The sequence below is a fragment of the Nicotiana sylvestris genome, chromosome 8 (assembly GCF_000393655.2).
Source record: "Nicotiana sylvestris chromosome 8, ASM39365v2, whole genome shotgun sequence".
NCBI lineage: Eukaryota > Viridiplantae > Streptophyta > Magnoliopsida > Solanales > Solanaceae > Nicotiana > Nicotiana sylvestris.
Window position 1 is genome coordinate 153,388,267 of NC_091064.1, and position 13,632 is coordinate 153,401,898.

The 13,632-nt window shown below is 40.5% G+C and overlaps 1 protein-coding gene across 1 annotated transcript; it reads left to right on the forward strand.

The window, feature by feature from the left end:
• The first annotated feature begins 1,079 nt into the window (after positions 1-1,079).
• Positions 1,080-2,646, forward strand: LOC104247467 (uncharacterized). The gene is made up of 3 exons (XM_009803495.2): positions 1,080-1,347; positions 1,460-1,859; positions 2,115-2,646. The coding sequence occupies exons 1-3, from the start codon at positions 1,080-1,082 to the stop codon at positions 2,644-2,646; spliced, it is 1,200 nt and encodes a 399-aa protein (XP_009801797.2).
• The last annotated feature ends 10,986 nt before the right edge of the window (positions 2,647-13,632 follow it).

A 13,632-nucleotide genomic window follows, 5' to 3' on the forward strand; every position in this document is an offset into this window, starting at 1 on the left:
GTTCTATCTTGTTATTTTTATATATATAATTTAATATCTTAGCAGTTTATTTTTTAAAATTCTCAATGTGTGTTAGGCTTTCCTAGTCTTGGAGACTAGATGTCATCGTGACATCCTAAGGTAGGAATTTGGGGTCGTGGTAAGTTGGTATTAGAGCTCAAGGTTTACAGGTGCTAGGAGTCATAAGCAAGTTTAGTAGAGTTTTGCGAATCGATACAGAGAGATCTGTACTTATCTTCGAGAGGCTACAAAACTATTAGGAAATTTTTCACTTCTTTGATTCCTTATCGTGTGAATTTCTTGATTTCAAGATCTAAGCCCTTGTCTTTCTATTCTCACAGATGGTGAGGACACGCACTGCTAGATTAGATGATGAGACACCCCACGCCCCCTACTAGAGCTAGGAGAGACCGAGGTTAAGGTAGAGACCAAGTAGGGGCACATGCTGCAGCTAGAGCACCTGCCTAAGCAGCGACTGAGGAGCCACCAGTAGTTCCGCTTGGGGAACACACACCATTTGTTACCTCTGGACTCTAAGTGACCCTAGCACACTTTTCGAGCATGTTCGGTACCTTAACTCAGGCGGGATTGATTCCTCTTCCACCACCTACATATCACTTTCGGGGAGGAGCTCAGACTCTCGCAACCCGTACTCTAGAGCAACGTGTCCATGTTGATCAAGTTCTAGGAGTTATGCCTGCATAGCCCATTATACCGTTTCAGCCTGAGGTTAGCCAGAGGCATTTGAGGAGGAGTAAAGGAGACTTGAGAGATTCAAGAAGTATGATCCTCCTGCTTTCTGTGGCGCAGTTACTAAGGATGTGCATAGTTTTCTAGTCAAGTGCCACTGTATTCTCCGCACCATGGGCATTGTCGAGGTGATTTGTGTTTATTTTACTACATTTCAGTTATCAGGTGCAACATATAGGTGGTGGCAGGTTTACGAGGACAGTAGGCCAACTGATGCAGCCTTATTCACTTGGGATCAGTTTTTGGATATATTTTTAAGAGAGTCCGCTCCCCAGAGCCTTCAGGATGCATGGAGCACATCATTTGAGAAGCTACGCTAGGGGACTAGGATGGTGTCAGAGTATGCCATCAGGTTCACTGATTTGTCCCGTCATACACCTACTCTGGTTTCTACAGTCAAAGAGCGAGTCCGCAGATTTATTGAGGGGCTCAGTTATTGTCTTAGATTTAGTATGTCTCAAGATTTGGAGACATATACTCTGTTTCAGCAGGTTATAGAGATCGCTCGGAGGATGGATCATATGTGGGGCAAAGAGAGGAAGTATAGGGAAGCCAAGAGGCCTCGAGATTATTTTAGTTTGTCATTGCAGAGGCTATGTGAGTCATCTAGTTCATTCAGAACTTCCAGCTACTCGTAGTGCTCCAACTGTTTCGAGGTCTTAGATCACCTATTATGAATAACCACTATCCAGCGCACCTCTTGCACTAGGTGCCTTTAACGGTCAGTCTAACCGACTAGGCCAGAGCCAGTTTCAGCAGCCATGTCCACAAAGAGATTATTTTGAGTGTGGTGATACCGTACATATAGTGAGGGACTATCCGAGACTTAGGAGAGGTGGACCTCCACTAACTACAAAGGTTCCACGAATTCCACAAGGTCCACAAGGTTCACAGGCCATGGTTGCTACTCAAATTGCCGCTCCACCTATGCCTACAGCTAGGGGTGAAGGTCAGGCGGGTAGAGGTTACCCTAGAGGGGGAGGCCAAACTCATTTCTATGCTTGTGTAGGTATGATAGAGACTGTTGCATCAGATGTTATCATCATAGGTATTGTTCCGGTCTGTCATATGGATGCATCAATTTTATTTGATCTGGGTTCCACTTATTTGTATCTCTCATCTTACTTTACTCCATATATAGACATATATATATATATATATATATATATATCATGCTTCTTTGATTTCTCCCGTATATGTGTCCACGTCTGTGGAAGATTACATTGTTGTAGACCATGTTTATCGGTCGTTTTTGGTCACTATCGGTGGTTATGAGACCAAAATAGACCTCATGCTATTCAGTATGGTAGAATTTGACATAATCTTGGTCATGAATTTGTTGTCACCCTATCATGATATTCTAGATTGTCAAACCAAGACCATGACATTAGCTATCCAGGGTTTCCGCGATTAGAGTGGAGGGCTACATTGGATTATACTCCTAGCAGGGTGGTGTCCTTCCTGAAGGCACAATGCATGGTTGATACGGGGTGTGAAACATATCTAGACTTTGTGAGGGATGTCAGTGCTGATACTCCCGCTGTTGAGTCAGTTCTAATAGTGAGAGATTTCCCAGATGTGTTTCTATCACACCTACGGGGCATGCCGCCTGATAGGGATATCGATTTTGGTATTGACCTGATGTCAGACACTAAGCCAATTTATATTTCGCCATATCGTATGGAACTATTAGATTTGAAGGAATTAAAGGAACAACTTCAGGAGTTGCCTGATAAGGTTTTCATTCGACCAAGTGTCTTTTCTTGCGATGCACCGATTCTATCTATGAAGAAGAAAGACGACTCTATGAGGATGCTTATTAATTACAAGAAGCTGAACAAAGTTACAGTCAAGAACAAGTATCCACTACCACATATTAATGATCTGTTCGACTAGCTTCAGGGTGCTCGAGTATTCTCAAAGATTGATTTTAGATCGGGGGTACCATTAGTTGAAGATTTGGGGTTCAGACATTCCAAACACTGCTTTCAGGACTTGCTATGGTCAGTATGAGTTTTTGGTAATGTCATTTGGGCTGACCAATGCCCCAGGAATATTTATTCAGTTGATTAACAATGTGTTCCAACCATATCTTGATTCTTTTATCATCGTGTTCATTGATGACATATTGGTGTACTCTCGCAGTCGGAAGGATTATGAGAAACACTTGACAATCGTGCTTCAGACCTTGAGGGAGAAGAAACTAAATGTAAAATTCTCCAAGTGTGAGTTTTGGCTTGATTCAGCGGTATTTTTGGGTCATGTAGTATCTAGTGAGGGGATTAAGGTGGATCCAAAGAAGGTGGATGTAGTTCAGAGTTGGCCCAGACTTTCTTCTTCTACTGAGATCCGTAATTTTCTAGGTTTTTCCGGTTATTATCGTTGTTTTGTAGAAGGGTTTTCATCTATCATAGCTCCTTTTACCAGACTGACTCAGATGGGTGCTCAATTTAGGTGGTCCAATGATTGGCATTGGATGAGTATTGATGTAAGTGAGTAGAGTGATTTGTGTATGCTTTACGTTAGTTGAAGCCTCATGAGAAGAATTACTAGTACATGATTTAAATTTGGAAGCCATTGTTCATGCATTGAAATTTTTGAGGCACTATCTCTACGATATGTCTTGAGAGGTATTCACAGATCATTGGAGTCTACAACACTTGTTTAAGCAAAAACATCTAAACTTGAGGCAGCGGAGGTGGTTAAAACTGTTAAAAGATTATGATATCACCATTTTATATCTTCCCGGGAAGGCCAATGTCTTGGTCGATTCCTTGAGTAGAAAAACTGAGAGTATGGGTAGCCTTGCATATATTCCAGTTGGAGAGAGACCGTTAGCATAGATGTTCAGGCTTTGACCAATCAGTTCATGAGGTTGGATGTTTTGGATCCTAGTTGGGTTCTTGCTTGCATGCCTTCTCGGTCTTCTTTGTATGAGCGCATCAAGGCACGTTAGTATTATGACCCCCATTTACTTGTCCTTAAGGACATGATGCAACAAGGTGATGCCAAGGAGGTTTCTATTGGAGATGATGGGGCGTTGCGCATGCAGGGCCATATTTGTGTGCCTAATGTGGATGGGCTACGTGAGTTGATTCTTGAGGAAGGCCACAGTTTGTGGTATTCCATTCATCCAGATAACGCAAAGATGCACCATGATTTGAGGTAGCACTAGTGCTGGAGAAGAATGAAAAAGATATAGTGGAGTATGTGGCTCGGTGTTTGAATTGCCAACAGGTGAAGTACGAGCATCAGAGATTGGGCGGTTTTCGTTAGAGACTTGATATCCCAGAGTGGAAGTGGGAGTGTACCACCATGGATTTCGTTGTTGACTCCCATGGACCTTCAGATTTGATGCAATGTGTGTTATTGTGGACAAACTGACCAAGTCTGCTCACTTCATTTTGATTGAGTCGACCTACTCTTCAGAACAGTTGGCTCAGATCTATATTCCTGAGATTGTTCGTCTTCATGGTGTATTGGTTTCTATTATATCCGATCGAGGCACGTAGTTCACATTGCATTTCTTGAGAGCTGTGCAGCGTGAGCTAGGCATATAGGTCGAGCTGAGCACGACATTTCATCCCCAAACAGACAGGTAGTCCAAGCACACCATTCAAATCTTGGAGGATATGCTACGTGCTTGTATTATGGATTTTGCGGGTTCTTGGGATTAGTACCTACCGCTTGTAGTTTTTTCCTACAATAAAAACTACTAATCGAGTATTCAAATGGCTCCTAATGAGGCCCCATGTGGGGGGCGATGTCGTTCTTCAGCTAGTTGGTTTGATCCATGGGAGGCTAGGTTGTTGGGCACTGATTTCGTTTGAGGTGCCTTGGAGAAGTCAAGTTTATTCTAGATCGGCTTCTTATAACGCTGTCTAGGCAAAAGAGTTATGTAGATTGGAAGACTCATGATGTTGTATTTACGGCGAGAGAGAGGGTTTTGCTCAGAGTTCACCCATGAAGGGTGTGATGAGGTTTGGGAAGAAGGGTATGTTGAGCCCTAGGTATATTAGTCCTTTTGAGATCCTTGAGAGAGTGGGTGAGGTGGCCTACAGACTTGCCTCACACAGCTTATCGAGAGTTCACCCGGTATTCCATGTTTTCATGCTCCAAAAGTATTATGGTGATCCGTAACATGTATTAGATTTCAGCTCACTCCAATTGGACAAGTATTTGACTTATGTTGAGGAGCCAGTGGCTATCTTTTGTAGGCAGGTCCAGATGTTGAGGTCAAAGAACATTGTTTCGGTGAAGGTTCAATAGAGAGGTCAACCGGTCGAGGAGGCAACTTGGGAGACCGAGCATGACATGCAGAGTTGTTATCCTCACCTTTTTGGCACTTTAGGTATGTCTCTATGCACGTTCGAGGATGAACGTTTATTTTAATAAGGGAAGAAAGAATATAACACCCCGACTAGTTTTGTGTATTTGAGGCATGTTTTCCCTTTTGATGTTTCGCTCATTTGTATTTGTGGTTTTCTAACTTGCAGGGATGGTTAGTTTTGTTCCATGAAGGTTTTAAAATGATTTGGACCGCTTGCTTCTTGGATTAGAAGCCTAAGTTGGAAATATTGACCGAGGTTTGACTTTTATGGAAATGACCCAGAATGGTATTTTGATGGCTTCGATAGGTTCACGTCATGATTTTGGACTTGGGCATACGCCCGGAATTAAATTTGGAGGTTCCTGGGTTGATTTGACTTGTTTTGCCAAAAGTTGGTAATTTGAGGTTTAAGAATTTCTTTAAATTTTACCATAGGTTGACTTTGTGCATATCGGGTTCGAATTTTTCTTTTGAGACTTGGAATATGTCCGTTTTTTATCTAGAACTTGTCTACAAAATTTGGTGTAATTAGGAGTTGGTTTGATAGGATTCAGACGCTTGGTTGCGATTCTAGACGTTCTTGATTTTTCCTTTTCAATTTCATGCATTTTGATGTCTGATTCGTGATTCCAGAAGTTATTTTGGTGTTTTAATTACGTGAGCGAGTTTGTATAATATTTTTAGACTTGTGTAGATGTTTTATTTGGAGCCCCGAGGTCTTGGATAAGTTTCGGACGTATCTCAGAATGGTTTTGAGTTGGTTCATGTTTGCTAGTGTTTTGGTGCTCCAGTTATTGCAACTGCGAGCACCAACATCACAATTGCGATCATAGCAGAGGGGTCTGAGGTGTCACATTTGTGATACCTTGATCGTATTTTCGAATTGTAGGCTAGGCTGGTTGGTTTGCAGTTGCGACTAATTGGTCGCATTTGCAAGGGGGAACAGGCGTTGCAAATGCGAATCTAGTGTCACATTTGCGACTTCCCTTTAAGTTGTTATCCACCACAATTGCGAGTCCTTCTTCACAATTGCAAGGGTTTGCAATTGTAAACCCTGGGTCGCAATTGCAACTTCCAAACCTGAACAAAAGGGTCGGGAAGATGAGATTTGTGTCTCATTTACACACTTTAGAATCCTAGACTTGGTAGGAGGCGATTTAGAGAGGGGATTTCCACATACAATCATTGGTAAGTTATTTTCATCTATTTTCTATTATAATGCATGATTATATTTAAGATATAACATAAAATTCATGAGAATCTAAGAGAAAATTTTGGAAATTTTGTCTATGTTTTAAAAAATAAAATATTTAGAGTTGAATTGGACTCGAATTTGAAAACAAAACACATATATGGACTCGTGGGTTAGTGGATAGTCGAGATCTACCCTTGGACTCGAATTTTAACCGGGCGAGCTCGGGGTTACCTTTTGATGAATTTGGCAAATTGTGTAAATATCTAAGCTTTATTAATAATGAATTTTGCATTATTTGATGATATTAATTTATTTTTTATTAGATTTGAGCCGTGTGAAAGCGAATTTTAAGAGAAAAGCTATTTCTGAGTGTTGATTTAGCCTAGTTATGGTAACAATGTTACCTAACTTTGTGGGGGGGGGGGAACTACCCTTTAGAATTTGCGTTTGATTGTACTATTTGAATTATATGGAAGATATGTACATGACGTGATGAGTGTTTACACGGGCTTATATGTGGTATTTGACCGTTTTAGACCCTTGGGTTACATATAGGCATATATTTGAAGTTGTTACTATTTGTTCTATCTTTTGTTGTCAAGTTTGTTCTTGCATGCTTTAATTGAAGCTGTCATTGTATGTTCTATTTTTCTTTTGTCGAGGTTATTCTCACATGCATTTCGTAGTAGTCGTTATTGCACGTCATTTCACCCATTTTTGAGTTATTATCATGCATTTAGTAGTAGTTGCTATTTCATTCATTTTTATGCTTATGTCGTGCATTAGAATTTGAAGTTTCCATTTCATGGAAATACCTTCTTTGTTGAGTTATTGAAGTTGTAGTTGTTGGGAGCCATTAACACGTTTGTGGTTGAATTTGTTGATTATTGTAAAACCTTTCCTTTGAGTTATTTCTCCTTCATTCTGTGGTTATCATGATTTTTGTACATATTGTGGTTGAGTCGTGAGCTATGCGTTGTGGTAACATTTGTATTGTTGACTTCGACAATGTTGTGGCATATGACCACGTGTGGTGTGAGTTGATTATTCTGATGTGATATTTATGTGTATGTGGAAGTATAAGGATAGGGGTTGATGCAAATTTTGTGAGATAAGGTGGGATTTATATGTGTGTTGCTAGTAAGGTAGTTACTTGAAGCCACGTGCTGAGATAAGAGGACTAAAGCACGTGTAGCTATTTCGAAAATATATTTTTAAAATAAATGCAAGGCTCACATGGCCATATAAGGAATATTGTGATTGTGACTTGTTAAATGTGAATATGAGGTGTGGTACCTCGGTCTGATTCTTGTTGTACATTCTATGTTGGAAAGGCTTGATGATTTGAACGGTTGTTGTTTTGTTTTCATACTTCATTCCGTTCATACTTTTGGTTGTAATTGGTTACCGGTTGTCCTTACCACATGTACTCTCCTTGTTGTCATTTGTTATTTTTATTTCCATTGTTAGACTTGTATTGATCAATTCCTTTATTTGTTATTTAATTGCCTTTATTTCCTCGTTGTTAGATTATATTAATATTTTGCTCAGATTTCTATGTCTAGTAAGTGTCTTGACCTGGCCTCATCACTACTCTATCGACATTAGATTTGATTCTTACTGTATATCGTTGTGTTATACTCATGCTATGCTTCTACACATTTCTGTGCAGATCTAGGTACTTCTACTTGTGCCGGACGCCAGTGAGTTGACCCAGTTACTTTGAAGACTTCAAGATATACCTGCTTGACGCTCGCTGGCCTCGAAGTAACCTTCTATTATTGCCTTTACAACTGTTTATCTTCATATCAAACAATGTTGTGTTTAGAGAATACTAGTGTACTTATTTAGAGCTTATGACTCACTTCCACCACTTTTGGGAATTATTTGACTGTTGTACAGTTTGGTTCTATCATGATATTTTTAGCAGTTTATTTAATATCTTAGCTGTTATTTCTATTAAATTCTCAATGTGTGTTAGGCTTACGTTATTTTAGAGATTATGTACCATCACAAAATCGTAAGGTTAGAATTTGGGGTCGTGACAAAACCACACATAATACATGTGTATACGCTCATCACCTCGTATACACGTCGCCTTTCACATAACGCAAATAAGCAATTATGGTCAAATCTTAAGGGGTATTCCCCCCAAATAAGGTTAGGCAAGATATTTTCCTCAAATAAGTCATATCAATTCTCTAAAAAGCTCTATACTCTCGAATCAGCCTCCGAATGGGTCAAATTTAGGGAAAAAATAACTCACTAATATCAAACAAGGCTATAAAAATTGATTCCAAGTAATAAAGCTATGATCTTTATCAAGAGTAAAAAAAATCAACTTAAGCCTGCACCCCGGAATTCGACAAAAATCATAAATCCCGGATACCAATTCCAATATGAGTGCATATATACTTGTTCCATCAAAATCTGATTCCGAATCGGGGTTCAAATCCCTAATTTTTCATTTTAGACACGTTTTGCCAAAATCTCTAATTTTTTCATTTTGATTCATCACTCTAATGTAAAAATCAAGGATAAAATCATGAATAATAACCGAATCCGAGACAAAGATTCTTACCCCAATCTAAATCATGAAAATATCTTGAAAAATCGCCCAAATCGAGTTCCCAATCTCAAAATATGATAAAATAACTCAACCCTAGAAATCGAAAATTTTAGTCTGTCCAGGGGTCCCTTTCACGATCGCAAAACCTACTTCATGATCGTGAAGCACAAGCTAAAACTATCCCCATAGATACCCTTCGCGAACGCTGTCTAGCACCCGAAAAGTGATGCTTCAACACTACTGGTGTACGTGAACGTAGCAGCCCACCCGCAAATGTGAAGGCCAAAAGCGTGGCAACTCATCCGGCCTTCCCTTCTATGCGATCGTGACACCCAGGTTGTGAACGCGAAGGTCACAGCCCCCATTCTCAGTGAACTTATCTCACCAAACACACTCCGCAATCATGACACCGCATCCACGATCGAAATGAACACCAGCACACCAGAAACGACCTAATCCAAAATAAGGGAAAATGGTCTGTAACCCATTTGAAACATACCCGAGGCCCCGGGGTTCCCATCCAATCACACCAACCCATCCTAAAACATAATATGGACCTACTATAGGCTTCAAATCATACAAAATAATATCAAAATTATGAATTACACACCAATTAAGGCTTAATGAACTATTTTAAATTTTCAACTTCCAAAGGTATGATAAACATGCCTAAACAACTCAGAATGACCCCAAATTTTACACGCACGTCACAAATCACCATATAATCCTATTTCAAGGCTTCGAATCTCAGACGAACATCGATTGCCATAAAGTCAACTATGGGTCAAACCTATGAACTTCTAAACCGTCAAATTACCAACATTCGCCAATAAGAACCAAATCAATTTAGGTACCTCCGAATCCAAATCTGAACACACGTCTAAGTCCAAAATTACCATCCGAACGTAACAGAACTATCAAAACTTTAATCTAAGGTCAAATCCACAAAAATCAAACTTGGTCAAGACTTTCGACTTAGGCTTCTAAATTAGGAACTAAGTGTTCGAAATTAGTCGGAAATCTTCCCGGAACTAAACTAACCATGAATGCAAGTCGTAATACATCATATGAAGCTATTCAACACTTCAAACCATCGAACAAAGTGCCAATGCTTGAAACAACTGATCGGGTCGTTACATTCTCCCCCACTTAAACGTACGTTCGTCATCAAACATGCCAACAATTGTTCTAAAGCCATCAAATCACTATATAAACTCACCATACACATACTCACGGTTGATCCCACGTCACCTCAATCCATATAAGCCCGTGAACACAACCTAACTAAAGGTTCTTTCTTCAACCATAGTCCATAAATCTTAGAATCCAATCTCTAACATCCAAAATTCATTATGTCACGTCCCTAAACCCAGACCCGGCCGCGATGGCACCTCTCGTGAAAACAAGGCTAGATGACACACACCCAATTCATTTTTAAGCAATTAAGATAATACCAATTAAGTATTAAACATAATAATAATCACAAAATAAGGTGAAATACTACAATTGCGGAATAGACATAGCCTAACATTGGGGTGCCACTAGTAATGAGCATCTACTAACTGATTAAAACAAGAAGAGTCTACATAGTCTAGTACAGAACTAAAACAAGAGAAAATAATATAGGGGAGAAGCTCTGGGCTGCGAACGCCGAGCAGCTACCTAGTAAATCTCTGAATCCGCCTGAGCTGGAAGAAATCAACACTCTCTAGAGGGACCTGAAGCGCCTGAATCTGCACACAGGGTGCAGGGAGTAAAGTGAGTACTCCAACTCAGTGAGTAATAACAATAAATGAAGGCTGAGAGATAAGAAATCACGTAAAAGCACATCAACATGCTATAAAGAAGCAGTATAAAACCAGTAAAAGCAATGAAATAGTGAAAACATATAAAGACACCTTAGTTCAGAATAAGCTTCTTTAAAACACCTTTTTAACATTTAAACAATTAAATGAAAAACAGCTAGAACAGATAAACACATAAAAATCAGCCCCTCGGGCACAATGTCAACAAAATCCGCCCCTCAGGCAATATCAGGGAACAACACCAGCCCTTCGGGCTATATCTCATATCACAATGGGTACCCACGCTCACTGGGGGTGTACAGACTCCGGGAGGTGCCCCTTACTGCCCAAGCACAATATCAAGCCATCTCGTTGCATAATCAATAGGCTCTCGGCCTCATATCAACAAGCCACCTCGTGGCGTACAATCTTAGGCTCTCGGCCTCATAACCATGAACCAATGTATCCTCACAACACAGGCCCTCGGCCTTACTTAGTCAGAATCTCATAAGCCACTCGGGAAATAGTAAAACATGATGTTCAGCTCAAATTATCATTTGGAATATCATTTAATGTGTTAAAATAGAGTAAACTTGGCTGAGTATGAAAACATTAGCATATAGCATGACTGAGTACAAGTATAAAGTCGAAATAGTGAGGAAATATCAGTAAAAATCCCCTATGGGTCCAAATAGTTAGCACAAGGCCCAGATATGGCATTCAACCCAAAACATGATGATAGCAAATAGTTTTTAGTCAAATACGTGGTAAAACAGTCCTTCGAGATGGACTAAGTCACATTCCCCAAAGGTGCACGACCCCACGCTCGTCATCTAGCGTGTGTGTCACCTTAATATAACACAACGACGTGTAATCCGGGGTTTCATACCCTTAGGACAACATTTACAATTATTACTCACCTATATCCGGTCAAATCTCTAGCCCGCAATGCCTTTGCCTCTCAAATCAGCCTCCGGATGCTCCAAATCTAACCAAAATCAGTGCAAAACCATCAAAATATGCTAAGGAAACAAGGCTACTCGAAAGAAATCAATTTACAACATAAATCTTGAAATTGGCGAAACCCGACCACCGGGCCCACATCTCGGATTTCGATAAAAATTACATCAATAGATTCCTTATCACCCCCAAGTTCATTCATATCAAAAGCATCAAAATCCAACCACAAACGTCCCCTCAAATCCCAAATCCTAGGTCTCAAATTACAAGCCCTAGTTCTTCAATATTAGGCTTAATTTCCATGATTAATTAGGTAGAATTTACATTAGAATCGAGTATTAAGTCCATAAATCTTACCTCCAAGTGTTCCCCCTTGAATCCCTCTTCAATCCTCTTCAAAAAGCTTCAAAATCGCCCAAAATGGTGAAAGTTAGCCCCAAAATCGCGGACAATGGCTATTTAAACATTCTGCCCAAGCAGTCAAAACCTTCTTCACGAACGCGGTCAAAGCCTTGCATTCGCGAAGCACAAACTGACGTTGACCACATTTTCCTCCTTCGTGAACTCGTCTGACCTCTCGCGAACGTGATGCTTCCTGACTCCAACCTTAGCGAACTTGGCTCCTCATCTCGCGAACGCATAGCTCAATGGCCCAGCCATTCGCGAATGCAAAGGCCAAATCTTCAATCTAACCTGCTAACCCTTCGCGAACGCGAGGGCCTACTCGCGAACGCGAAGGCCAATTGTCTGCAACATACACAACAGTTTTTCTATAATCTTTCACAACATGAAATAGTTCGTTTAACCACCCGAAACTCACCCGAGGCCCTTGAGACCTCAACCAAACATGCCAACATATCCCATAACATCATTCAAACTTGTTCCAACCATTGGAACGCTCAAAACAACATTAAAACATCAAATTCACATCGGATTCAAGACTAAGAATTCCAAAATATTCTAAATTTCGCTTTCGATCTAAAAGTCTATCAAACTATGTCCGAATGACTTAAAAATTTGCACACACATCCCAAATGACACAACAGACCTATTGCAGCTTTCGGAATTCCATTCCGACCCCTATATCAAAATCTCACCTATCAATCGGAAAATGCCAAAATTTCAATTTCGCCAATTCAAGCCTAAATCTACTTCGGACCTCCAAAATACATTCTGATCATGCTCTTAAGTCCCAAATCACCTCCTAAAGCTATCCGAACCATCGAAACTCACATCTGAGCACTTTAATACATAAGTCAACATCCAATTGACTTTTCCAACTTAAGCTTTCTTAAAAGAGACTAAGTGTCTCAAACCTTACCAAAACCTCTCTGAACCCGAGCCAACCAACCCGATCACACATAGAACTGATAAGCAGAGCAATAAGAAGCAGAAATGGGGGAAACAGAGTGGTAACTTATGAAACGATCGGCCGGGTCATTACATCCTCCCCCTCTTAGACAAACGTTCGTCCTCGAACGAGTCAAGAAACAAACCTGAAGCCTCAAACAGGTGAGTATATCTGCTCTGCGTCTCCCGCTCGATCTCCCAGGTAGCCTCCTCCGTGGTCCAACCCCTTCACTGCACTTTTACTGAAGATATATCCTTTGAACTCAACTTTCGAACCTGACTCTCCAAAATAGCTATTGGCTCCACATTATAAGTCAAATCATCATCTAACTGGACCGTGCTGAAATCCAAAACATGAGACGGATCCCCAATATACTTCTAGAGCATAGAAACATAAAATATCGGATGCACACTTGATAAGCTGGGTGGCAAAACAAGCTCATAAGCCACCACCCCAATCCTCCGAAGCACCTCAAAAGGCCCAATGAACCGAGGACTCAACTTACCCTTATTCCCAAATCTCATAACACCCTTCATGGGCAAAACCTTCAACAGAACCTTCTCACTAACCATGTAGGACACATCTCGAACCTTCTAGTCAGCATAACTCTTTTGTCTCGACTGCTCTGACGAAGCCTCTCCTGAATCACCTTCACCTTGTCTAAAGCATCCTGCACCAAGTTTGTCCCCTATA

Bases quoted from the DNA above. Each gene is read 5' to 3' on its own strand.
- LOC104247467 (XM_009803495.2), top strand. From the start codon at position 1,080: ATGGTGTCAGAGTATGCCATCAGGTTCACTGATTTGTCCCGTCATACA. The intron at 1,348-1,459 runs GTGAGTCATCTA...CTCTTGCACTAG, and splicing joins TTTGTCATTGCAGAGGCTAT to GTGCCTTTAACGGTCAGTCT. The intron at 1,860-2,114 runs GTATCTCTCATC...ATGATATTCTAG, and splicing joins GATCTGGGTTCCACTTATTT to ATTGTCAAACCAAGACCATG.